Source organism: Oryzias latipes, chromosome 21 (assembly GCF_002234675.1).
Source record: "Oryzias latipes chromosome 21, ASM223467v1".
In the NCBI taxonomy this organism is placed as follows: domain Eukaryota; kingdom Metazoa; phylum Chordata; class Actinopteri; order Beloniformes; family Adrianichthyidae; genus Oryzias; species Oryzias latipes.
Genome location: NC_019879.2, coordinates 15546866 through 15572721, shown reverse-complemented (window position 1 = coordinate 15572721; position 25856 = coordinate 15546866). Strand labels below are relative to the sequence as shown.

At 38.4% G+C, this 25856-nt stretch overlaps 1 protein-coding gene across 10 annotated transcripts in view; it reads right to left on the bottom strand.

Moving 5' to 3' along the window:
* Positions 1–3390: 3390 nt before the first annotated feature.
* gulp1 (GULP, engulfment adaptor PTB domain containing 1) overlaps positions 3391–25856 on the bottom strand; it is a 121548-nt gene continuing 99082 nt past the window's right edge. For 5 of the 10 annotated variants that reach the window (XM_020712833.2, XM_011489573.3, XM_011489570.3 and 2 more), the window contains 10 exons: positions 17286–17347; positions 14428–14499; positions 11655–11753; positions 11387–11524; positions 11156–11272; positions 10889–10975; positions 6797–7024; positions 6510–6648; positions 6089–6183; positions 3391–4170 (listed from right to left, as the gene is read on the bottom strand). In XM_020712833.2, the coding sequence (XP_020568492.1) occupies positions 4099–4170; positions 6089–6183; positions 6510–6648; positions 6797–7024; positions 10889–10975; positions 11156–11272; positions 11387–11524; positions 11655–11753; positions 14428–14499; positions 17286–17347 (1109 nt within the window). In that variant the 3' untranslated portion in view covers positions 3391–4098. Of the gene's footprint in view, positions 4171–4466; positions 4478–6088; positions 6184–6509; positions 6649–6796; positions 7025–10888; positions 10976–11155; positions 11273–11386; positions 11525–11654; positions 11754–14427; positions 14500–17285; positions 17348–23556; positions 23670–25856 lie in introns of all 10 variants that reach the window. The other 5 variants (XM_020712829.2, XM_020712830.1, XM_020712831.2 and 2 more) reach the window with 4 other exon arrangements.

Sequence of the window (25856 nt, the reverse complement as noted above, 5' to 3'; positions counted from 1 at the left end):
CAGAAATGTGGCTACATTTTTTTAATCACACGTACCAGCTGGTAAACTCTTGCCACTTAGTTGCTGGAAAAGAATTTTGATTGTTGGGGCCAATAAAATATTGTAGATGCGAAATATTTCAGCAAACTGCATTTTTTTTGTTTCATTAAATATTTCTGCTTATGCACAGTTTCATAATGTGTACATTTTTTTAAAAATCTAGAATCAACCGTACAACCTTGAACATCCGCCTTTTTTTTCTGAGGGTTGGTGTGAATTGTTGTTTTTGCTTATCTGACACTAGATGGCAGAAGAGAGCAGTTATTTTAGCCAAACTGAACCTCTGTATCAGAATCAAAATCAGAATTTTTCAATATCATTGTACACAAGAGGCTTGTTACAACAGAAATTCCTGATGCTCTTCAGGTGCTTGAGCAAAATAAAATAAAGTGACATACATATTAGAATAAAAATAGATAATAGAAAATATGCAGAACTATGGATATACATTTTTACAACTTACATACATGTATTGCACATCACTTTTATTTATTTTTTATTGCACTTGCAGACTGTTTAATATTGCACATGATCGGTATACGGATGTTACAGTATTTTTATTTGTATTCAGTCTGTAGGTGTACCTAAAAAAATACACTGAATTTGATTTTCGATACTTAAAAATATAGAAAATAAAGTCTGTTATACGACACGGCCCTCCAGGAAACAAAGGACAAGATGGACTCAAAGAACAGAGTGTTGGTATACTGTACCTGCAGCAGGAACGATTCCAGGTTTGCATCTCCAGGTGTTTTTCTGCTGATCAGAGGATGTAATCTATACCTATATATCTATACCTATGTCAATCTCTCTCTTTTGATAAAACACAGATCTAATTGTAAACACCACGTTCTTACTGCATTTAATAAAAAAAAGGCAGGTAATTAGGTTGGTACACAGCCTGTAGTTTTTATAGTTCCTAAAAGAATTTGCATAAAAAAATGCTGAATATTTTTAAATTCAAAAACACCAAAAGATGAAAATGAAGATCATCAGTTATGTTTTTTTTGTTTTTTTGTTCTAAATACACAAAAAAATTAGAAATGAGATCACCCCCCCCCCCCCCTTTTTTTTAGGGCAATAAGCTTCCATACTCCCTTGAATTCTTTTCAGGGAATTATTTCAGAACTGGAAAACCATAGTGTTGAGAGAGATATTCTATTTTGATTTAAAAAAGTAATGTAAAAATGACAAAATAGGAGTAAACTTTTTTAATTACCAGCCTAGTCCTCGTATCTTATTGAACACTTCCAAAAGTTGACCTTCTCACTTGGTTCCCAAGGATTTTACTCTTCATCCTTCTCAGCAAAAAATCTGTTCAAATCTGTAACATTACCTCCACATTTCAGAGAACCTGCTGCGTATCGACGACATTCACGACTGTAAAATCCTGACCATTTGCATTCTACACTAAAGACAAATGTCCCTGGATTGTCTGTCAGCAGACAATCCAGGGACATTTGATCACAGTAACATGCAGAGGTTAAATGAGTTAGTTCAAAACTGAAGGTTATGTTTCGATTCTTCCAGTTTTAATCATGGAAATGCAAAGTGAAAGTGCTGACATGAAGCTAAATGAGCATCAATCTAAAAGGAATTGATCCAAACCGAACTTGCACATGAAACCAGAGTGTGGTTAAAATTCTATAAATATGTCTCTCAGCATCTTTCTCATGTCATCTGGTTGCCTTCATAACCAGCATCATGAGATTTACTACCATCAGTCAAAATCACATACTGGTCCTATAAAAAGCAGCATTCAGGCATTGAACCCACACGTGACGCTGAAAGTCAAAATCTGACCTGCTGTGTAAGCACAAATGTTAGCAGATTGATGAATGGAAGTGCTGGAGTCCATGGCAGACTTTACTAGGTCATTCATTACCACAGGTCTGCTGCTGCTGCTGCACGCACTTTACAGTCTGTACCACGACATCAGGTTGGTCATTAAAGAGCCACTTCAAATATCAGCCCACTTTTATAAAGTAAAGGTCTCTTAATAGCATTTATTGTCTCATTAAAACTAAAAAAGCTAATTATATCCCATCAATGGATAGATTGGCTTATTCTGGACAAATGAATCTCTAATCATTTGTGAAACCAGCTTCCTGCAATTTGTAAGATACTGCAACATTTGGTAAATAAATCCACAAAATGTTCAGAAATGTAGACGCCACAGTGAGGGAGACAGAAAGAAATGACAAATACACAGATGGGCGAGCAAGTATTCATGGCGTAGAAGCTCAAAAGCAAAGCAGTATATCATATTTTGTGTCTGAATAATTATTTTCAAAACTAAATACCAGCCCAAAAAATGTTCTCGATTTGCTAAATCCCAATGAAACATTTAATCCTGTTGACGTTAATCCTGTTGAGAAAAGTAAAAAAAAAAAAAGTCTTCAGTCAGAATTCCTGCTGGAAAAAAGAAAAATTCAAAAATAAGAACAGAAACGGTAAAACTGTCAGGGAGAGATGAAATAAACCCACTTGGTGCCACATGACAGCGGGACGCTCTTTACATCGAGACAGAGTTTTTGACCAGCATGCTTTGCTTAAGAGTTGGAGGTGCTGCTCGTCTTCGGGACTACTCATTTGGAACCAAGTCTTAAAGACAAAATAATGTTTCTAACGCAGCATTTAAGTCTCGTCATTAAATCAAGTATAGTTCTATTTGTAAATCCCTGTTGGATGATACTAATGTTGTATCAACTTAAAATAAAAATAAAAGGGCCTGGGGTTTTCGCATGATCCATGTTTCCATGATTTCCCTTTTTTTGAGTTTTTCTTTTTACAAAAGGATGTTTTATGACTATAAAGTAAGTTTACGTTTAAAGACCCATTCCAATAAAAAATGTGTTTTCGCTGTTTTCGTTGTCTTTAACAGCTTAAACTTCCTTTTCTGACTACGGTATTTTCTTTCCGATGTGAAAGAAAATATAATTTGTGAATCAGCAGCAAACCAAAAATTAATTTTTGATGCAGAAAATACGCGAGGCAGGTTACAAGCTTCCTGCGCCGTAAGGGGGGGGGATTGAATAATCATAATATAAAGACCACTGTGAACACATGCACAATACATGAAAAGACCATCATAAGTCGAAGATGCAATAAATGCATAATAAAGACGAAAAAAATTCTAAAAATGAAATCAAATGCAACTCAAACGGGTCCCTGTACAACAAATGTATACTGCAAAAAGTGTGGAAAATACAATACAACATTAAATATGATTTTTTTAACTGAACAGTTACATTTTTAAATGACTGATCAGTTAAAAAATACAAACTATAATGAAAAAAAAAAAACGTTTACCAAAAAATGTATCTTAAGAAAGGTACACATGAGAAAAGATTTTTCCTTTCCAGTAGTAATGTCTTTAATAACTGTTGCATTAAAGTCAATACAACCAAAATACAGAAATGTTCTCCATAAAAGAAAATAAAGAGAAGAAAAGGGGCGGAGCAAAAAAAGAAGAAAAAAGAAATTGGATGAAAAAACTAAAACGAAGTAAAACTTTAAAATGACAGATAAAATGTATAAAATGCGCCAACAAAAGCGATGTCAGTAAGAAGAAGAAAGTCAAAGTACAAATTCAAACTAAATGTGTTAAAGTAAATTAATGCTGAGTAAACAAAAATATTTGAGATTATAGTTGAAATAAAAGAACTGTAACAGATCTCAATATATCTATTTTTTTAAGTTCAACAACAACCAGGAATGTGTTAACAGTACAGAATTCAGCTGGTGCACACACACTTATGGAGACTGTACCACTGGACGTATTCCACTATTTACATCAGCACTGTGCAATTAAAAAGTACTCGCAAGTACTCCTTCCAGAAGCATATCTCTCCTATTTATTACAAAAATAGCTCTCTTCTCTATTGAATCAGAGTTTACCTTGAAATACTGAAAACCAATTCCAATGTAAATGTTTACAAAACTCAAAATGAAAAGGAGGGAAGGGTTTGACCTTTGACACTGGACAGGGTTTTGGCACTTCTTCATACAAATGGGTTAAAAGTCTGCCTCAAAGTGTGTGTGGGGGTCCTCTCGGCATCAGCAGCGGCCGTCCAGCGGGTCCAGAGAGAAGACGGTGCCCTCCAGAGTTAGTCCCATTTTGAACCCCTCCTGAGGGAAAACCAAGGAGACAAAAGCAGCTCAGAGGTGCAACCTCGATGATGGTGTCCACATGCTGAGTCATGCTATGAATATGAAGATTAATGACAAAGCATGCAGCTCGATGGGAAAAAACGGATGGACTCACTTTATCACAATATAATGAAAGTTCTGATCAAACATTTTCTGATAAAAGCAGTTCTAATGTACACATGACAATAGTAGTTACTATTTGGTGGAGAGTAAATACACACAAACAACAGTATTTGTACTAAAATCATGCAAACAACAGAACAAAGAGTACAAACCATCGCTGACGCTACGAAAGAAGAAGGGAAAAAAGAGACATTCATCTGTTAGAGGTAAAAAAAAGGCCTAAAAATGTTTGAAGCAACATCGCCCCCTGCTGGAAAGGTACCACACAAGCTCCCAGTCATGTTAAAAACACAATCCTGAATTATTCATGTGTTATCATGCCTCAGATATTTTTTTTACATGTCAGAGATTGAAATATTGAGTGCAGAGTGGATGTGTGACAATTTCAAATGCAGCAATGTTTCACACTTTATCCAAGTTGTTTTAAGGGAAATTTATATTTCTCAGTTCCACACTTTTGTCTTCGGTTTAAAATACAGATCGAACCAAATCAAATGCTGCAAACATTCCTAAAGACAGTCAGTAAATAAAGTAAACACAGAGGATTCACAGTTGAAAAAAGCTAACAGGTGCAACCTAAACAAACAAAAAACTTCTCCACATATTATTTTTGGATCATTTGTCTTTATGCGTTCATCTCTAAATTTAAAATATATAAATCCAGCCATTTTCTTTTTCTTTTATAAAACAGGGAGTCCCTGTTATAAGACTATGAAAAAAAATCCTAACTCAACAAAAAAATAAACTGTAATTTTACAAAAGTAAAGTTGTTAAGTTATAAGAGCAAAAATAGTATTTTGAGACGGAAAAAGCCAGGCTTTTACAAAAATATTAGTCTTCTTCCACATTACATGCAGACTAAATTCAATGAATGCATTCATTTATGGTGAAGCCAAGAGGCTATAGTTTATCGTAGGAATCCATGTCCCATAGTGCATTTGGACGTCTGCAACCCTACTGCCGATGACGTAAACGGCTCGCTCGCCGGAAATCCACATGTAGGTCAAGAATCTTCTTCTGAAGAGGCCCGGTTTCCTGTGAATTCTTGTCAATGTCCTCATACTTACAACAAAACAATGTTGACTCACTAGAAGACTTGGTTTTTCCTTATTTGTGAAGCAATGTTACAGTAATCCCTGGCCTACACTGTAAAAATTATAACTTAATTCTTGTTCAATTTGGACTTTTTTCCTCAATTCACAGTCTCATAAATGTTTAACTTTATTCTCATATATTTTTATTTTATGGTGGCCCTTATACTCTGTTGTACACCACAGAGGGTCAGATAAAAGTCATATTTTCTTGTTGATGTTTTCCATGTCTTCATTCCTGAGTTCTTTCAAATCTTTGTGCACATTTATTGGTGGAGGCTTTAAATAATGGAATGTTCTATTTGTGTGTGCAAAATAATCAAATCAAGATAAATTCACTTGAGGTGAAGTTTTAGTTAGTGTGGAAACAATGTGTGATTTCTACTTTACTGAGTCGGAGAGAGAGATACCCCATGTGCAGCTTATAGACAAAAAGCACTAACTCAGGTAAATGTAAGAGGATCCATTTGTATTTAAATCGCTCGTTGCTCTGTTATTTGGGTAACTCCTCATGAGGTCTCCAAGCTGAGATCTTCAGTTCTTCTTTGAGCACCTCCAGTTCATTTATTCTTATTTTTACATGCTTTCAAGCAAGATAAACACATTTTCGTTTTTTGTTTTGTTTTGATGCAAGAGGACATTTGGAGTTTGAACATCCATTTTTGGACAAATGGAACACTCACCTGCATCTCATCCAGCTTGGACTGAATATCTGGGGGGAAGTCTGCTGCCCCGCAGGTGAACGGATCGAAGGGTTCTGCACCAAACAGGTCTTTGCCTGCAGACACAAACAGCACATCAGCGTCACAGAGCCCGAGAAAAGGTCTCGACTTCTCAATATTTTTGCTACACAGTGGAGCTGCTTAGGTTGAGTCGAACTTCACGTTCGCCACAAGAAAATCCCAAATGGTGGCCATTTGTAAAGGTGGCAGTCATGCACTCAATTGTTACAAAACTATTCATCCCAAATTTGGTGCTTGTTCCACAAAACACACAAATATTTTAAAACTTGCTCCACTATCTTCTTGAGCGGGAATCATCTATTCTGTCAAACATTTTTGGACTTTAAGGAACCTGTAACCCACAAACTGTGAGCTCGCTCACTTATGTCAGGCGGCAGCGTGGTCGGTGGAGGAGGTGGACAGCCGTTGCTGGCTGGCACAGGAACCAGCGGGGTCACAGGTGAGAAGGGGACCATGTCAAAAATGTCTGTGGACTGTTGTCTTGTGGAGATGCTTCCCACCTGCACACAAATGCAGAGTCAGTGTGATCACAAACACAAACCAGTCGGCTATTTCTGCAGAATAACGAGATACAAATAAAAAACAAAGCAGGAAATAGCTTTAAAGAGAGTATTAGAGCAGAAAAAAAGAGAAATTAAGAGTGTTTACGCGAGGCCGCGGGATGCTACACCCCTCGCTAGCTTTAGGAATAGGAAGAGCAGGTTGGGCAGGTGGAGGAGTTAGTAACCCTGTGGAGAGGTTGGACTCCGGCGAGCTCATAGGAGTGAGTGTGACAGAGGAGATCTCCAGACAGGAGAGCGACTTGATGCTGTGGCACCAGAAGAGAGAGGAGGGCCTCTGCAGCATGTACGCCTCATTGGTCGCATTTATGTGCAGCTGTTAAGAGAAGATTGCAGACAGAGAGTGACCAGAAGGGAGTTACTCAGTCTCAGGGAGCAGAAGGGGTGCAGGTAAAGGAATACACAGCTGATGATGCACACACGCACACACACACACACGCTGCTATTTGGCCTCATTAGATCTTGAATGTATCACATTCCTCATCAGAGCCCTCAGGTCCGGAACAGCTTCCCCCTTACCCATGGACCCAGACGCTCCAAACCTGTGTCGACTGAGGTCAACTCTTCTATAAACTCATGGCTGATTCACGATACATGAAACTCGAAGTTTACATCTGAAAAATCATACCAGTGTTTTTAGCTTTAGTTGACCATAAAACAAGTTTTAAAGTCTTTTTAAAATCATCTTTTGATCTATTTTAAAAGCGTTCCCTGTGGTCTTTTAATTATAATTATGCAATTTTTAGCCAAAATCAAAAAACTTTGGAGCAGCGGTAGTTCATTAGACGCCCGGGTTGTGGGCAGGAATGTTGGCGTGGAACAAGCCCAAACCGTTGCTGAGAGCTTTCTGTTTAAATGCTCTCCCGCTAGCTTACAACCCCCTTACCAATGCAGCAAACATAGTGGGGAATATTGGAGCTATCCAGCCGTACAGTCTAGGGCCAGATGTCAGCTCAGACGAGGAAAACCAAGATGTCTAGTCTATTCGTCTGTAAGTACATGCATCAAAAAGGAGCGGAGCAGGAAGCTTGTGGCCCACCCAGTGTGTTTTCTATAATCACAAATCTGATCTTTTTCAAACTGCATTTTTGCATTTGCTTCTGATTCACAGCAACTTGAACATAAAAAAAATACTTACAAATGCAGTTTGAGTTGAATTTTCTTTATATATGCCCTCCATAATGGGAAAAATGCTCTAAGAACTAAAAAAACACAATTTTAGGTTGGAAAAAGTTGATGTTTCTCTTCTGTCTTCCCTGCAGTGACCAGAATACTTCCAGTTTGAAGAATTAGTAAGAAACCACGATAGAGAAACAAGGTTAAAAGCTTCTCAGAATGAGAGCCTATTGAGATCACAGCAATTGAGGGTCTTCTGAGCCACCGTACACATCTTCCCAGAAGAAGAAGTGGGAAAAGATTGGTTATAAAGGACAGAAACCACTTATGGAGAAGCACACTGAGGCCAGAGATAGAAGCAGCATTTTAACAAAGTCCGACAGTCAAGTAGACAAAGAGATCAGTTTGAAGGACTCCTTCAGTCTCTCCAGCTTTATAACACTTGACTCTCGCTTATCAAACATTTAATAATTTTATTTAGTAAATAAAGCTGGGTTGCCCTAAAAGCACAAGTTATCCAATTTGCCTCTGATTTAATGAACAAAATATTTCTTAATGTTAGCTTTTTTTTTAAGGAATTGTATTTCCAGTTGTTTTTTTTATTCCAAACTGCTGCTGTTTTCATGCTAACATTTATGTAAAAGGACAATGCTTTTATGAGGGGAGCTCAAGATCAAAAGGAAGAAAAGTACGGATGTTGGAGAAATAATCTTGAAAAAGTCTGGACCCCCTGCAAAGCCCCCAGAGGGAAAGGCCTTCTGCTGCCTGTCTAATCTCCTGTTTACATCCTGTAGCTTTACCACTTTCATCCACGGTCAAACATCCTTGTTTTAACCTTAAAATAAAGGTTTTGGATTTAAAAGCAACTTTTTTTTTTATTTCATGCTGTTGTCTGATGGCAGAGTGTGTGGTCTGCAGAAGTTCAACCTCTTAAATACCCCCCATTTCCCTGTTAAAGACAATAAGAGGCTGAATTTCACCAACAGTTGTCTGCATCCGTTTGACGTGTTTGCTTTCTTCATCATCACTGAAGCCGAGAAGCCTTTGGACAGATGCTCTGCCAGAACATTTGGCAGCCTCTCTGCAAACACACCTTGATCTGCTGAAGCTGCCTGAAGCTAAATGCTGTTCGTTTTACCTTAGACAGCCCTGCTCTGCATGTTATACCTACTCGCCTGTTCCAACCCCTTTGAACCGGGTCATCGGGTCTGTTATCACTTCTAATAACAGGAATTTAGCAAAACTGCAGAGACTTTTTTACTAGACTATGACGTAGAACTTTTAAATCTTTACACTAGTTACCCTGAGGAGCTTCTAGTTAGACAGACTGAATCTGTTTAGGGCCACAATCTACATATAAAATACCTGGAGTTTATGCTTCAAACACTCTGCTTCTTCACAAAACTTTATTATTCTCAAGCCCAAACAAAAACCACCTTTTCATTTGTTTTTCTTTTAACCCTTTACTAAAATTTTTATTTCACACTACTTTATATCTAACGCTTATTGGTTTAACAAAGCCATTTTTGTTCTATCAGTGTAAAGTGCTTTGAGTTTGTCATGGTTTAAAAAAAAAGGCTTCCTTGCTGGGGGGTCTGAGGATGAGGATGCAGAAAACACTGACACAAGCAGAAGAACCCTCTTAATAAACTAGTACTGCTGTGCACAGTTTGAAAATATATTAAATGTGTATTGAAACAAAAATAAATACATATTACCCTTAAAATCAGAATGAATTTTAGATTTAAAAAAACACACACTTCTTGTAGTAATTTCTGTTTAGCTGGTTGACTCCGACTTTATGCTTTAGTTTTTTGTTCATTTCACTTTCAGTTATTGTTTTATCTGCTAAAACCTGTTTACTTTTTTCTTTAAGGCTGACATTCTCCTCAGAATTGTAGTTTTATCCATGAAAAAATGTCTTATCTTTGTGATATGTATTTGGATATTTTTTTCTGTGTCCTAACTTGTAACTTTTCACATTTAGTCATTTTTCTTTCAAAAGCTGAGTTTATGTCTTTTATTTTAAAAGCTAATAAACCTGCCACTATTAAATCTCCATTTATTAAATATAATTACTATTCCGGACATGTTAGAGGAACTAATGTAGACTGCAAACAGTCATGCCTTATTACTGAATCAGTGACAAAACTGCCAAGCTTCTTTTCCTAACATGCCTTTTTGTACCCTAAAAAAATGAGTCAATTATAAAATTCTTTAGATCAAAAACCACCGACACTAAAGTGTTTCATAAACAAAGGATATCAAGTTATAAGCAAAAATGACTTTAATAAATGCTTTTATTTCAAAAAGTTATTTGCTCATCAAACCAATGGAAATTCCTTTTCAGTTCCGCTGACTAAGAACAAAGTCACAAAGTCATAGCTGTCATTGCCCTGCTGGAAACCAAACTGTCTTAAAGGTCTTCAAAAGCTTCACTTAAAAAAAAAAAAAAAAAAAAAAAAAAAGGAAAATAAATAATAATAATATTTTTATTCAGGTCGTGATCATTGACTGTATAAGAGTACTGGACCTAGTAGGTTCCCACTCACTTCCGGCTTCAACTAAAGGAAGTCAATTCAGTCGCCATTTTTTCACGATGCAGATGCCGCCATGTTGGAGCCAGATGACTTCAGCAGTGATCAGTCTGTGTTGGTTTGCGACATCGTTTCTGTCATAACCACTCTCTCCAATCAGGGGTGAGTAAGCTTGTAAGAAGTCCGCACCGCTACCACTTAAAAGCGAGCTCAGGAGAATCTGTCAATCAAATGCTTTGAACGTTTGATGCAAGACCACATACTTTCATTGAGGCATCTGATTGGCCAGTTTACAACTTCAATAACTTGCACTACAGAAAAAAAAAACCTGAAAAAATATGTGTATATCAAGAATATATTAAAGAAAAAGTTATCAGATCAAGAATGGTTATTTTGACAAATAGAATAACTGGATTATAGCTGTTTATTTCTCTAAAGAAATCAATGGGATTTTGGCTTTTTGAAACCAGCTGGTACTTCTTGTTTCGGGGTGCAAATACTGTAAATTCAATGCATGTATTCCTTACTGGTGGTACGTGAGCTATCATCAGCTGCTCCTCAAGATCCTGGAGCTGCTTCTTCAGCTCAGCATTTTCTGTTTCCAGTTCCTGAATCTACAAAGAAGAATGAAAACACAACAAGTAGTTAAAGAAAATCAGACCTCCTCAAAACCTTATAAATCACTACATATTTCCCTAAACTTGCAGTTTCATTTTTTTTTCCCCCAATAATTGAACAACAAAATCTGACTGATTCAATCAGTCCCAATTTGAACTTTCCAGAGTGAGACGTACTCTCTTCTGCAGGCCTCCGATCTGTTTTCTGGTCTCTACGTCTTTACCGCCAGACTCCAAGAACTTCTTGTAGGCCAGATCGAAGGCCTGACCGATTGTCAAAGTAATCTCTTCTGCCTGGAGATAAAAGCAACAAAATGTAAGCAAATTGCTCTGAGTTTTTCTTAAAAAACTGTATAGAGCACTAGTTCAAATCAACAATTGAACAGTCTATAAAATAAATGAGCGTACACATTTCTCACTGTCAAACACATAACACAGGTGTTTGTTAGACTCCGAGTCTTTGCAGATAAAAGTAAATATCCTTTTATCGGTCTTGTCATCCGCACAGAAGGATATTCGGTGTAATTGACAGTTATGCTCCACGTCCTGGAAAACAAACACCATTCAGTTACTATTTACAGAATATGTCTGAGCATATTTTGGAGTACATGGCAACTCTAGATGGGATGGGGTCTGAGTGCACCTTAGAGATAGAAAACCAAAACTCAGGACTCACTTTTGTTTTGGGATCCAAAATCTTCACTCCATAAATGGAGATCTGAAGCTCCACTTTTGGGATCTTCTGACCCTCTGACTTCTTGATGTGTCTCTGAAACTGACAGGTGAAGAAATAAAAAGCTGATTTAAGACCTATTATGTTTGTCTTAGGAGAATATTTCTTTAAGGTATGAATAATTTACTTGACGCAGGAATTCATTTAAGCAACGAAAGAAGAAGAAAAAAAGAAAGGCAACAAGTAGATGCCTAAGGTAATTTTGGAGCCAAAGTGGTTTGATGTATATTTGTAACAATAGGCATCAAGGGGTTATTGGTTTAACAAGATTTTAAAATACACAAACAAAAACACATAAAACCTTTTCTATTCAACTATAACCCAAATAAAGAGAATTTATTTTTAAATATATTTTTGGCCAAAAGACATTTCCATTTGTCACAGGTTCATTGGATGGATTGAGCATTTGTCAATAGAATAGAATAAAATACAATAGAATAGAATACAATAGAATTTTAGGGGAAATTACCTTGTAAATAGTAGATGAACAAAAAAAAAAAATTAAGAAAATTACTGACAACAAAATCTATCTTCCAGTGTCTATGAGATGTTGTAGAGTCTAATAGTTGACAAGACAGGTAAAAAATATATATATTTTGAAAAACTCTAGGTTTTATACTTACAAAAATGGCTAAATGAAATTAAATGACAAATGAATTGCATCCGTAAAAGAGTCAACTAGACTTAAACTAAGTGAGAATACTCAAACAACCAAACAAACACAGGAACAAATAAATAAATAATTACATCTAACTGAATTAACTGAGCCATCGAAACAAGTTATATTTACTCAAAGGATTTAACATTTAACAATTACATAAAGCTTTCCTCCAAAAATGAAAATAGATAAATGAATTTTTCCAACAACTCTACAGGTAAGTAACCACAAAGTCAAACTTTACTGAAGAATTTAAAGAAAATGTGATTAAAAAGATGAAGAGAAAAGTAAGAACTCAAAAGATAACTGCATGTGTGTGCTTCATTTAGGTAATCCTGCTTTGCTGAATAGATTGAATAAACAAAATGATGCTGAACTACAAGTGAATGGAGTAAAAACAATAAAAGATTTGAAAAAGCACAGAACTCAGCCATTACTGTGATGCTGCTCTGATTGATGCTTGTTCTCTTATGATAATTAAATATTTTATTGAAATAATGTCCACTAAAGCTTCAAGAACATTAAAACACCTCAAGCTTAGAGGTGGTAATGAAGGTATAAACTACGGGCACATTCAACAATGTAAACTCATATACAGCCAATTATTGTGTTTAAAAGGTCTAAAGAAAGATAAATAAAATTACTAAGAGAAACTGGGAAAAACAATCAAATGAGATATTGTGGACTTTTTTTTTAATGTATGTGTCTTGGATAAAATGCGATATATTTAGTTAAATTTACACCTTAAAAATAAGGCAAAATTACATATTGTCTAACAAATGTTGTAATCCCTTTTTGTAGAGCAGCGGGAGATTATCTAGTGGATTATTTTTCTGCATGACTTCAACGTTTGCCAGCATGAACTCAGCAATCCAGAAAGATTTGTTTGTATTAATAGTCACTACCAGATGGCTCTGTTCACAGAAGTTGGTAAAAGTTTTACTTCTGCATTTCTAGCTGCAGATATTTCCTGCATGAACATCACCACCCCCCTACCCCCACCCCAATAATTTTAACTGAACACTGAGAGTGCACTTCCAGGAGAAAGCACCCAGGTATTTCTACATTAGCCAACATAGACCTTCAAGGACGTCCCTGACCTTTACAAACTCCTTCTTTTCCTCAGCACTTGATCTTTGAAAGCAAAGCTCCACTTCCTTTAACTGCCTGTGTATCTGGGAGAGTTACCATGGAGCTGTGATCAGAGAGATCAAATGTATTGTGACAACAGAGCTTTGGGTTTGAGAAAACAAGCCTTCCCCCCTCCCTGAAAAGGCCCCACAGACTCAGCTGTTGGCAGGAGGAGAGAGCAGGGAGGCCAGAACATCCACATTAGCAGGAGTCTGTGAGAGAGCTGCACGGGCCGTTCCCAGGACTAAAAGGTCTGCTTAAAGGGCAGCAGTGCCGGGCAGTATTTTTCCTGGAAGGAACCCAGGTTAAGTAACGATCAGTGAAGCTCACCACAAATGTGGAGGCCTGATGGTGTTTTATGATGCTGTTTTTTTCCCTTGGGGGTGGGGGGGTGTTGGTGGGGGGGGGGGGGGGTGTTTTGATTCCAATGGATAGCGGCTGTTAAATGAGCTGAATCAGAAAGTTTCCTTTCAGTTCTCCAAAAGTGTCCTAAGTGACGGAATCTGCACTTTACTCCCTTGAAAAAGAGATTCTTCTCAATCTCAATGGGACAATTCCGGGGTAAATAAAGGTTAAATAAATAAAATAAAAGAGGAGTTCCTAAAGTTATTACAAGATGAAGCAAGAATCTCCAAATAATCTGATTAGGAGAGACACTCGGTGGAGGAATATTCTCCAGCTTGCTGATTTTTCCATCCACATGTGGAGGGCCGGCTGAGCAAAGTGCTTATGAGGCACTTCCAGGCATCAACAGCTAGGAGCTGAGGAACTCCAAGGGCACCTTGCTGAGCAGGACCAACGAGCAGGACGTGGGGGTGGGGAATGGGGGGTTTTCACTTGCTCCCACCTCCTTCTGCAAACCAATCTGCTCACTCAAGAACTGACCCCTTTCTTTTGGGCGGATGCTGGTCCGGAGGCTGGCTTTACCTTCAGCTTTCTCACTGCATCCTTCACAACTTCAGTGCCTTTGGGGGCTTCAACCTCAGTGTTTCCCAGGAACTGGAGAGGAAGAGGGGACAAAAGTTGGAATTAGTGAAGAAAAAAAAAAAAAAAATCACAGAAAAAAAAAATCATTTACATAAATGCATTACATTCGTGTATAACATGAGTCAGCTGGGCTACACGGAAATGACCCCGACTGACGGTTTTCCAGTAGATGGAGCCATTGCGCTTAAACAAGCCCTCTGAAACAACACATAATGGTCCACCATTGCCAAAACTTAATGAGCAACCAGAGGCTGTTTCAACATCAGAGTCCATAAACAGTGGTGTCTAACCACTGACTGTATATGAGAACCTTGTGTTCCAAACAGGAAGTACCCTCACGTTCCAAGAAGTCAAAATCCCATAGACTTCTATTGAGAAATGAACAGCATCACTCAGTCATTCCATTTGTCATTACAATTATAATAAATATTATTCATGCTTACGACAAAACTAACTCTTTAAATATCACTCGTATTTTTCATGCTGTACAGCAAAAAATAAATAAAAAATAAAAAAAAGGGAAACCAACTACTCTGTTGGATTTTTCACCAAAATTGGTTTAAAATGTTCACTTCTGCAAGTCAACATAAAAAAAACCTCCTACTTTGTTACTCAGGGAAATCTAAAAAGTTTCATTTAAAAAGTCAAAAACAGTGGTGTTATCCAAAAGTGTCAGCATTCTGCATACATTAAGTGTGACAAATGGACTCTCTACACACTTGTGGTTGTGCCTTTGAGCGTCGCAGACACAGGCCAGCGCACGTTCCTGACCAGTACCTTCTGGAGACGCTTCAGAAGGCAGATGGAGCCTGGAGGCTCATCCATCACCTGACGACGCAGCTGAAAATGAACCTCCTCAGTTTTTATATCTTAATACGAAGCATTCACACGTTCATTTCAGAGCTGCAGGAGGGTTGAAAGTGCATAGAAATGACAAAGCGCCGAGTTCAACCTTAAAAAGTCTGCGGTGTTTTCTCCTCCAAAATGACGAGTTTGACTTAAACGGGGGAGGGGTGTCTTGTATGAACACTGAAAGAAATTGGGACTGAAATGTGATTTCTGATGACACCAGCAGCTCCGACATCGTGATGTTTTTTTTCAAAGAGCAACTGAGACTGAAACAGACTTTAAGTCACCTCAGGTCAAACAGATTCAACTCAAAACAAGAACATTCCTAGTGGACTGGCAGAGATCTTCACTGCTGCTGCGATTTCCTGACACGAACACAGGTTCATTCTAGGACAGCTAAGAATTTAAAGCCCCACTTCGATGAAAATGATGTCTCTGGTGTTTTAAACATGTTCTTGTGGCATCTTTCTGATGATGGAGGACATTTAGAAAAAAAAAATTAAGCCTAAAAAGCAGGTGAAAGCTATTTTTTTATTACCGGTAGTCTATAGACATTTTTAAGAGCTGTTGTATTCTTTTTTTTTTTTTACTTTTTGGAAAACAAAAAAAAAAAAAAATAGAAAAAATCCCAGACTGATGTCAACACCAACCTAGAAACAATTTAAGGATGAATAAAATCCAACAAACTCAGGGATAGAGCAGTGTTGAGTCTAAACGACAGAAACCTCTGCTAAGAAACTGCTACATGTAAAGATGATCATTTAAAAGAAACTGGACGAATATTTCTGAAAAAGTACTTATAGTTATAGTTGAAAAAGTTATATAGGCACCTCTTACAATCAAGTGACCTTCGAATGAATCGAATTGTTTTAAACTTTTACACAAGGTTCTGTTGCTTTACCAGCAAAACCAAATGGAATAAAAGACAAAATAACAGCTGCATCCCTCCCTGGAATACCTTTTACTCTTGCTTTTTTTATTTTAGAGGTAAGGCAAGGCAAGTTTATTTGTATAGCACAATTCGTACACAAAGTAATTCAAGGTGCTTCACAAAACAGAAAAATGCATCAAAATCACAATCCATCATAGAAATAATCAACATAAAATTTACTTTAAAAGAAAAGAAAAAAATTGAAAATTGATTTAAAAATAAAGGAAAGGAAAGGAAAGAAAAGTGCAGATAGACCTTTCAGTCATATACACGGCTAAACAAAAATGTTTTAAGTCTAGATTTGAACATGAACACAGAAGAGGCCTGTCTTACGACTTCAGGGAGGCTGTTCCAGATTTTAGCTGCAGAATATTGAAACGCTGATTCCCCTTGTTTAGTTCTGACTCTGGGAATCAACAGGAGGCCGGCCCCTGAGGTCCTCAGAGTACGAGATGGTTCATATGGCACTAACATGTCAGAGATGTACTTTGGTGCGCGGCCATGGAGAGACTTGTACACAAGCAGAGCTGCTTTGTTTGCTTCGCTCAGGAGCTTTGAACTGGACAGAGGATACATCAGTGGGGGCTGGAATTCTCCTTTTATCTTACTAAAGTGAATCCCGACAGGTCATCCTACTTTTTGCGGAGATCATAAATAACTTGAGCTCTATAAGAAGCTGCTGCTTTCTGGAATGTTCCATCCATTGACTCAAAATGCATGTGGAACTAAAGCATGTGCATTTAAAGTCTAATGAAAACCTATTACGTTTGTCCAGCTTTCCAGATGTAAAACAATTATGAGTCTGCACAGTTTAGATGCAATATATTCAACCCTATTTCATCTAAAACAGTCTGGCATCCGCTAAAACAAATTAGAGGACTTTCTCATAAAAAACAAGCTGAATTTGACTTTTGATTTATTTCTAGCAGCTAATCAGCATGTTTTTGTTATCCTGGTTTTACATTTACACATCCCTATCAAGGCTCATTAAAGAGAAGCAGTGTGATTGTGATCCTACCTTGGCGTTGTAAGCTATATAGTGCTTGGCCAGAGCCTCCGGGGTGTGCATCCATGATTTATCTGAAACGATACAAGCAGCCCCCGCACTACATCAGCTTGGATAAATGGCTTCAGTCAAAGCAGACGCATCATTAGCCACATGAGTGGCTCAATCGCAAATTAAATTAGTAGAAAAAAAAAAGAATTACTATACAACACAGCACTTTACAATGAAAAAAAAGGTAAACATATGTGGGGGGGGGTTTAAGTTAAAGAAAAGTTTAAACTGGAACTGGACGGGCAGAAATGTTCATGTTCTGATTTTAGAAAATATGTTTAATCACTTGGATTTGCCACTTTCTGTTTGCATCTATTCAGTTTGTCACTTAATTTTGAAAAAGCCACATGATTTTCCCAATTCAGCACGCCTACATCGCTTCAGCTTAACGGTAATCACATTCATGAAAGGTTCTGGAGGCAGCATTAACAAATCAGCTTCGTTGAAATACAAACCAACAAAAAAGGCCTACCAAGACATATTAAGAACCTTTGGAGGGACCTAAAATCAATTCAGAAAAAAACTGAAAGATTGTTCTAAAATAAGTTTATTTTATTTCAAAATGAAGAAAAAAATACATTTGTGAATTGTCTTTGATAAGTTAAGATATGTTTTGTGTTTTATACACAATGTAAAACAAAGCAAAACCTCTGTGTCCATAAAGTATGTTTTTATGAGCACACACCTGTGAATATAAAGTAGACTTTAATTACTGTATATGTTGTAAAACTTTAATATTATCAACAAAATTTTAGTCAGGTTACCTCCATGTCAACAAAAGCTAAAAAATTCTTAAGATCCAACATTTTTTATCCCCCAGGCTGGAAAATCTGTGAAATTCCACAACATTTCCACACAGCCCCCTCAATCAATGCATCAGTTGTGGTAAGTTCTGAAGAATCTTCAACCAAAAGTGAGCGGGAGATCAGAAATCACAGCAGGTCCAACAGCATCCAATTATGCTGCTATCAGTGCTTGTTAATTCTCCTCACTCTTCATTTCCCGCTCATAAAATGGCTTATCAGCACAGTAATGAATTTTGTCATGAAAGACGCATGACTCTGACCTTGGGGCAACTCGACTTGTTTCAGTTGATTGATTGCTTTGAAGACACTGCAAGGTGCACAATGTGATTCAAGCATGTCCACTGCATGAAAATGCAAGACGGCTTACTTTAGGTTGATGTTACGTTGATCACAATGTGATGAACTGATCATGAAGAGGCTCGTATCTGCTTCCATTTTAACATGTTAAGTTTGATGTATCTCTTGAAAGTATTTAAAAGTCTTACAGGTTTCTTTTAAAGATCCACTCTGATTAAAATTGTTTTTATTAGTGTTTTTTGTTATTCTTGTGGAATTTTTATACTCATATAAAGAAAATTAAGATTAAAATAGCATTTCTGAGTATTTCTTTATTCAAATTCTTGTGACTAGAGGAGACGAAAAATGCTGTTTGTAAAAAAGATTGTTTTTGTTTTGTAGAAAACTGAATTAGGCTAAAAAAACATAATCATAACTAGAAGGAGCTGCATTTCCAGAAGAAAATGCAGGGTTGAATGCTGTACTGCTGAATGAAAGCTGAATTTGCTGAAGAAATGGCTGAACTGTACTGGAACCTTGAAAAGTTAAAGGTTCAAAAGTCCTAGCAGAAATAAGCGGAAAACGTTGAACATTGTAATAGTAGAATGGCTAAAACAGGTCAAAATTTGTAGAAGGAGTTAAGCATTAAAGCTGAAATTGTTGAAAAAATGGCTGAACTGTTGAAAATTTGAAGATGTTGCTAAAATGGCTAAAAGTGCTAGCATTGGAATCAGCATCATCAACTGACAAACTGAAAAAAACAAATTGTTTGAGAGTATCATATTGGTAAAAGCTACATGTTCTAAGTTGATAGAAAATTCACTTTTTTCAAAATGGCGCTTTTCTATTGATTTTATCTCCATAGCAACCATTTTATGTTTGGGTCGCCGGGGGGGGGGGGGGGGGGGGGGGCGAACCGATCGACGTCAGTTTCAGACAAATCAGAAAAAGTAAACCTTTGGACGTCCTTAGCAACGAAGTTTGTTTGTTAACCCCGCCCACATTTCTTATAAGTCCAGATCCAATGAAGTTCAATATGTTCAGATCCAGCCATGGATGAAGTTTATTGCAATATTTGTTTCAGATTTTGTCATAAAATGGCCGCCAAACAGTAAGTTGTGTCGACATCCCATAATGATCTCTAAACATATTTTATAGTCCAAAGCCTTGTGATCATTTTAATGTTTGAATGGTGTCTTTAGCTATAAGTATGTTAAAGTTATAATGGTTGAAAGAAACAAAGGTTTGCAAGGATTTTTAATGTATTTCAATGAAGCAAAAATCTTGGAAAATCCTGTAAAATCCTGGAATATCTTGAAAGGTTCAAGGATTTGAAAGACCAAAAGTAATAGCTGAAAGAATTAAGCTGAAATATCTTAACATTGCAACAGTAAAATTGTTAAAATAGGTAAAAACTGAAGTTTAAAATCGCCTCACATTTAGGCACAATATGGCCGCAAACCTGTAGTTTGTGTTGCCATCCCATAATAATTTCAAAACTTATATTGAAGTCCAAAGTCTTGCGAGCAGTTTAATGTTTGAACGGAGTCTCTAGCTAAAGGCATGTTAAAGTTATAATGGTTGAAAGAAACAAAGGTTTCAAGGATTCTTCATGTATTTTAATGGAGCAAAAAACTTGGAAAATCCTGGAATATCTTGAAAAGTTAAAGGATTTGAATGACCAAAAGTAATAAATGTAATGAGTTGAAAGAGTTGAACATTTTAATAGTTGAATGGTTGAAAAACTTGAAGTGTCCGAACGGGTCTCGAACCGGGAACCTCATGCACCATAACTTACCTATGTATTTTAATAGGGCAAGAAAATCCCGGAAAAACTGGAATATCTTAAAAAGTTGAAGGATTTGAAAAACCAAAAGTCATAGCAGGAATAAGCTGAAAGAGCTGAACATTTTAAAAGTTGAATGGTTAAAATAGGTGAAAATTGTAGAAGGAGTTAAGTGCCGAAAACGGCGGAAGATAGCATAAGAGGAAAACAAAGGGTTGAATGCTGTACAGCAGTGTTTTTCAACCTTTTCTGAGCCACGGCACACTTTAACTTTAAAAAAAATCCCGCGGCACACCAGCATCCAAAAATTAAAAAAAAAAAGAGAAATTCATAGTCTGTATTGATCTACAGCCCTTCCCCAATCTCACATGCATTTTTGAGATAATTGTTGCAGAAAAAGCTGGAAACTGCAGCTGTTTTTTTTCTAAAAGATGCAATAAAAGTTAAGTTAGAAGATTTAAAAATAGTTTGATGTGTGTTCGTTGGTTTCAAGACGTTTAACAACAGATCTCCTTGTGATGCGTCATGGGAGATGTAGTGCATAAAACAGCCGGAGATCGGTTTTCGGAGCTTCATTGTTTTGCTCACTTGTTCCACGGTCTGATACCGGATTCTGTGGGAAGCTACACCGCTAAAGACGAGCTTTAGCTGGTATTTTTGGTAGAACTGAGAGACTTTACGAGCTAAATCGGGACAAGGAAGTGAAGACTTTAACCACTTCTGATTGGTCAGACTGATGACATGTGATTAAGCCCCCCAAGAATGATTGGTGGAGACAGTTAAAGGGACGGGACTTTTCCAAAATACAGCCGAAGGTGCAGCTGAATCGCGGTACTGTACCGTCATTCTTATCAAAATGTCTTTAATAAAATAAAATAAATACAAAGAAAAAGTATTTTACGATCTTTTATATTCCTAAATCCTCAGTGTTTTATCAGGGCCTGTTTGGATGAACAGAGAGCTGAAATCCTGGAGATGGGAAATGTTTTTAGATCAGTTAATGAGGGCAATTTCCCACGGCACACTAGTGTGCCACGGCACACTGGTTGAAAAACACTGCTTTACAGCATTCAACCAATTAAAAGACAACTGGAAACACTTTTAAACCCGACCAAACGCAGATCAGAGTGGGACTTTAAAGTATTAACAAAGTCTTACAGATTTCTTTAAAAAAATCTAATAAATTGTAGTAGTAGGTTTTCATCTGTACTTGGTTTTTGAAGTTGAAGACATTTCACCTCTTATTCTGAAATAGCTGGTAAAAGAGCTGGTAAATACGCGCTCATGGGGGAGGAGTCCCTGAAACTGGATAGTATTGTCTACTTAGACTACATGGTTTTGGGTCGTTAGGAGTCCTTTGTCCTCAGCTGGGGTTGGGGCGATAGTAGCTACCCTCCCCAACCTGGTCATCTCTTTCAGCTGTTAATGACCTAGGTGAAACTGGTTCGGTTTGTTTGGGTTTCAGAACACTGCCGTAGATGGATGGAAGAATGAACATGAGACCACCATTCTTATTAAAAGAAAGTTTATCTTTCTTGACAAAGATGGCTTCTTTCACTCCTCGCTCAAACCATCCTTTCTCTCTGGCTAAAATTCAGACTTCACTATCCTCGGACGAGTGGTTTGTGGCCTTCAGGTGGAGGTGTCCCTCAGACTCAGGTCCACTTAAGTTGGCTCTGTGATGTTGGTAAAGTGTAGAGGTTGTTTAGTGTCTCCTATGTTCTGGTCATTGCGGTTCTCTTTGCAGTGAATAGAGTTCACAACGTTGCTGTTTGTAGCTGGGAATTTTGTCTTCAGGATGAACCAGTTTTTGTCTGATAGAATTAACAGGTTTGAGATGAACTGGGATGTTATGTTGTTTGAAAATCCTTTTTAGTTGTTCAGACAGGCATGAGATGTAAAGACTGGAAATACTGTTCCCTTTAGGCCAGGGGTCGGGAACCTTTTTGGCCGAGAGAGCCATAAACGCCACATATTTTTAATTGTAATTTCGAAAGAGCCACACAATAATGTGGTGTCCCTTTCCCACACTGAGGCACGGAGACTTAACCTCATTTAAGGTTCTTTGTTCTCGTTATTGCAGACCGCAACAAACGCCGTACAATTGATTCAGCAACTCCTGAATCCTCCCAGCCCTCCCATTTCCCTTATTCGGCCCATAGCTGAACCCCATTGGTCCGTGCGACAGAACTGAGGGCCAATCAGATCTCTGCTTGATGCGTTTAATGAACTACAGAACTTTTACCGCGACCCAACAGCCACCCAGCCCAACTCAGTCCGCGACAATATGTTTAAAACTAAATATACAAATGAATGTGTGTATTTGATGTAATTTCAACATTTTTAAAGTACAATAAGTCTGTGGATTCTTTTTAATAACATTGTTATGCTGTTGCTAATAAATGATGAGTATTTCTCGTGGTGGTTGTTTTGCTGATGGTCTTGTCTGGTTGATACGTGGTGAGTTTCTGCTTCATGCAGGCGTTGAGACTTTAAACGTGATCGTAGGTTAATATGAATGTTCTTTAGATGTGAGACAGACTGCTCACATGCAGACACGGAGCCAAACACACACTCACACGCTGCAGTGAGTGACGGGCAGCAGGTTTTACGTTTTTACAATCCCTGCGCGATTCACCTGCTGTCCCCACAACCCCCCACCCCCTGCTTTCTTCCTCACACATCCCGTCCCCGCAACTGCTCGCTCCCGTCTCTGAGAAAGAGGGCGCAGTTTTAGGCACGGCAATTCACAGGTTTCCGGCTGGTACAAACTCTGTGAAATAATAGATAATAGTAAACTGACCTCGGGCATCGCATTGCGCCCGAGAAGGACTGGTCTAATGAAAAAAAAGTATAATTAAAGATTTGTCTGCGAGCCACATGTGACCATCAAAAGAGCCATAGGTTCCGACCCCTGCTTTAGGCTCTTGTTCCTTCTTGTCTTTTTACTTGTATGTTGGGATTTGGTGAATGCCCAGTTGGGATATCCACAGGTTCAAAGGGCTTGACGGATATGTTGCTCTTCTTTCTTCTTTCCGTCAGAGCTTGTAGGCACCTCTTGGGCTCTGTGTTGTAAAGTCCTGATAACGCCTAGTTTTTTTCTGTAAAGAGTGGTTTGAATCAAATAACAGGTACTGATCAGTGTGAGTAGGCTTCCTGTACACTTCAACCTGGAGCTGACTGTCATCTCCAATGATCACTGCACAGTCTAGAAAGGCTAGGCTGTTCTCCTTTGCATCTTCCCTGGTGAACTCGATCTTATTGTCGACCGCGTTGATATGATCTGTGAACGCCTCCACTTCCTGGATTTTGATCTTGACCCAAGTGTCGTCCACGTATCTGAACCAGTGACTAGGAGTAGTACCTGGGGAAGAGTCCAGGGCTCTTCTCTCGACTTCTTCCATGTACAAGTTGGCCACAATGGGCGAGATAGGTGAGCCCATAGCACAGCCGTGCCTCTGCCTGTCGAAGTGTCCCCTGAATTAGAAATATGTGGAGTTGAGGTATACTTCCAGCAGTTCGCAGTTTACCAGCAATTTCAGAATTGACAAAGCCTTTTGGATTAGAGATGAAACGTCTTCAACTCAGGGCTCCAGACTAACTTTTTTTCATTAGGAGCACAGTGGCCCCCAACTGAAAATTTTAGGGGCACAACCAGAAAATTTAGGGGCGCATACCATAAATCAACATTCTAACCAAATCTACTAATTTCCACTGTTATGAATAAATACTTTAATAATAGATGCAGAAATTACAATGCGCTGTTTCAAATTCAGTGTCACATTTTAATCTGCACTTTTGAAGATGTAACAACAAGGTAAACTGACAGAAGAAGGTAAACTGTAAAAGAACGGGCGATGTTCACTGGATATCAGAACAATCGATACAGATACCTGAGATCAGAGAGAGGCTCAAAAACTGATGGAAATTTATCTTGGTGACACCAAATAAGTGCAGCCAAGACCCACAATAAGCGTGTTTGAGATCACCCAGGTGGACGCAACGCTGTTCAGATCACCTGGTGTGTGACATATATTTTTGTTTTTGCTCCAACATCACCTGTCAATCATCACAAAAAATATCACGAGAAAGGGGCGGGAGCAGCAAGGCCCCAACCTACCGAACGCAGCTGGAAATTTAGTTCTGAACTGACTGAAAGCTGGCCCACGACTACAAAACAATGCATTATGGGCCATGTGTCCTGATGGTTTTTGTAGTTAGTGAGGAATTGAAATAATTTAAAATACCAATTGATTAAAAATAGGCTACATCCATTACAAAACATTCAAATAAATATAAAATATACAATAACACAGATCAAACTAAGGGGGAGAGGAATATTAAAACTAAATTGAACTGAATTGAACTTCAACTTCCTGTTCTCCTTCAGTCTCGCCGCAGATTCGCCATCAACCCCCCCCCCCCCCGGCCTGGTCTCCCCGATGATCCAGGCGAGCCGCTGGTTCATCTCAAACACTTCTATCCATTTTCACCACGTGTTTTAAGTGCGTCTCGGACTAAACCGTGTTGTTGCTCGCACGTGTTTAAAGTTCAAGCCCCGTTAGCTGTCACGCATGTAGGTGTGGGACATTTATTCTCCTCAGCTGACCCGACTCCCGCGGGAGCGGTGTGCTGCCGTAACAGCCGTGCATAAACAATTTGGTTGGGGGGATGCGACGCCGCGCGCTTAACCGGAACCCCCGGAACCTCTGGGTCTGTGCGGCCCAGAGAAAAGTTCAGCACGGACTGCATGCATTTAGAAAATTACGAGCGAATAGATACGTTCTAAAAAGGAAAGTAAGGAACTCCTTCATGTGGTCTGGGGAGGGGGCTGTCAGGTTTCCTGCTTTCAAGCCCGATCATTTTCACGCCCCCAATAGTCATTTACTCCACCGTGATTGGTTGGTTTGTCAGCTCCGCACACGACAATGAAAAGGTGTCATTCATACAAATTGGCAGGACGCATTAAAATTAAACTTTCATTTCAAGGTGGGGGCCACAAATAGCCCGCGGGCCACGATTTTGAGACCCCTGCTGTAGACTCTGGCACTGGTACACCAGCCGCAGGTCAGAAGAACGAATCAATGGTTCGCTTGCTCATAGCTCAGATGCACGCACAGGTCGTGATGATATTTGTCTCCGTTTCCTTCCCACAGATGTTTACGCGCGCTCGATTATCTCTAGGCCCCTCCCCCTACACGCATTTTAGCCACTTAGGCGAGTGTGCGCTCTCGTCTCATGAGTATGTGGGCGGGTTTGTGTGTTTGCGTGCGTGTACGCTCGTGTCTCATTGATTATTTCATTGATCATTGACGTGCCCCTTCCACGTTTAATGTATAAAAAATAAGGAGGGCGGGGGAGGCAAATTTACTGGTCGCACATGTGCGACTGGATGTAAAATTCAGTCGCACACTCTCAAATTTTGGTCACAAAATGCGACCAAAGGGTCGCAGTCTGGAGCCCTGCAACTGTAAAAACCAAGTCTAGATGACAACCTTTAAACCTACTACTACAATGGAATCTACCTGGATTTAGAGTCTTCATGGACCTGTTTCAAATAAATGATTTTTCCCTCTGTTTATTCAGTCCTTTAATACATAAAGTGCAAATGTGTTTAAAATCTGGCTGAAATTGTTACCAAAAACAGAGAAGCTACCTATAGTG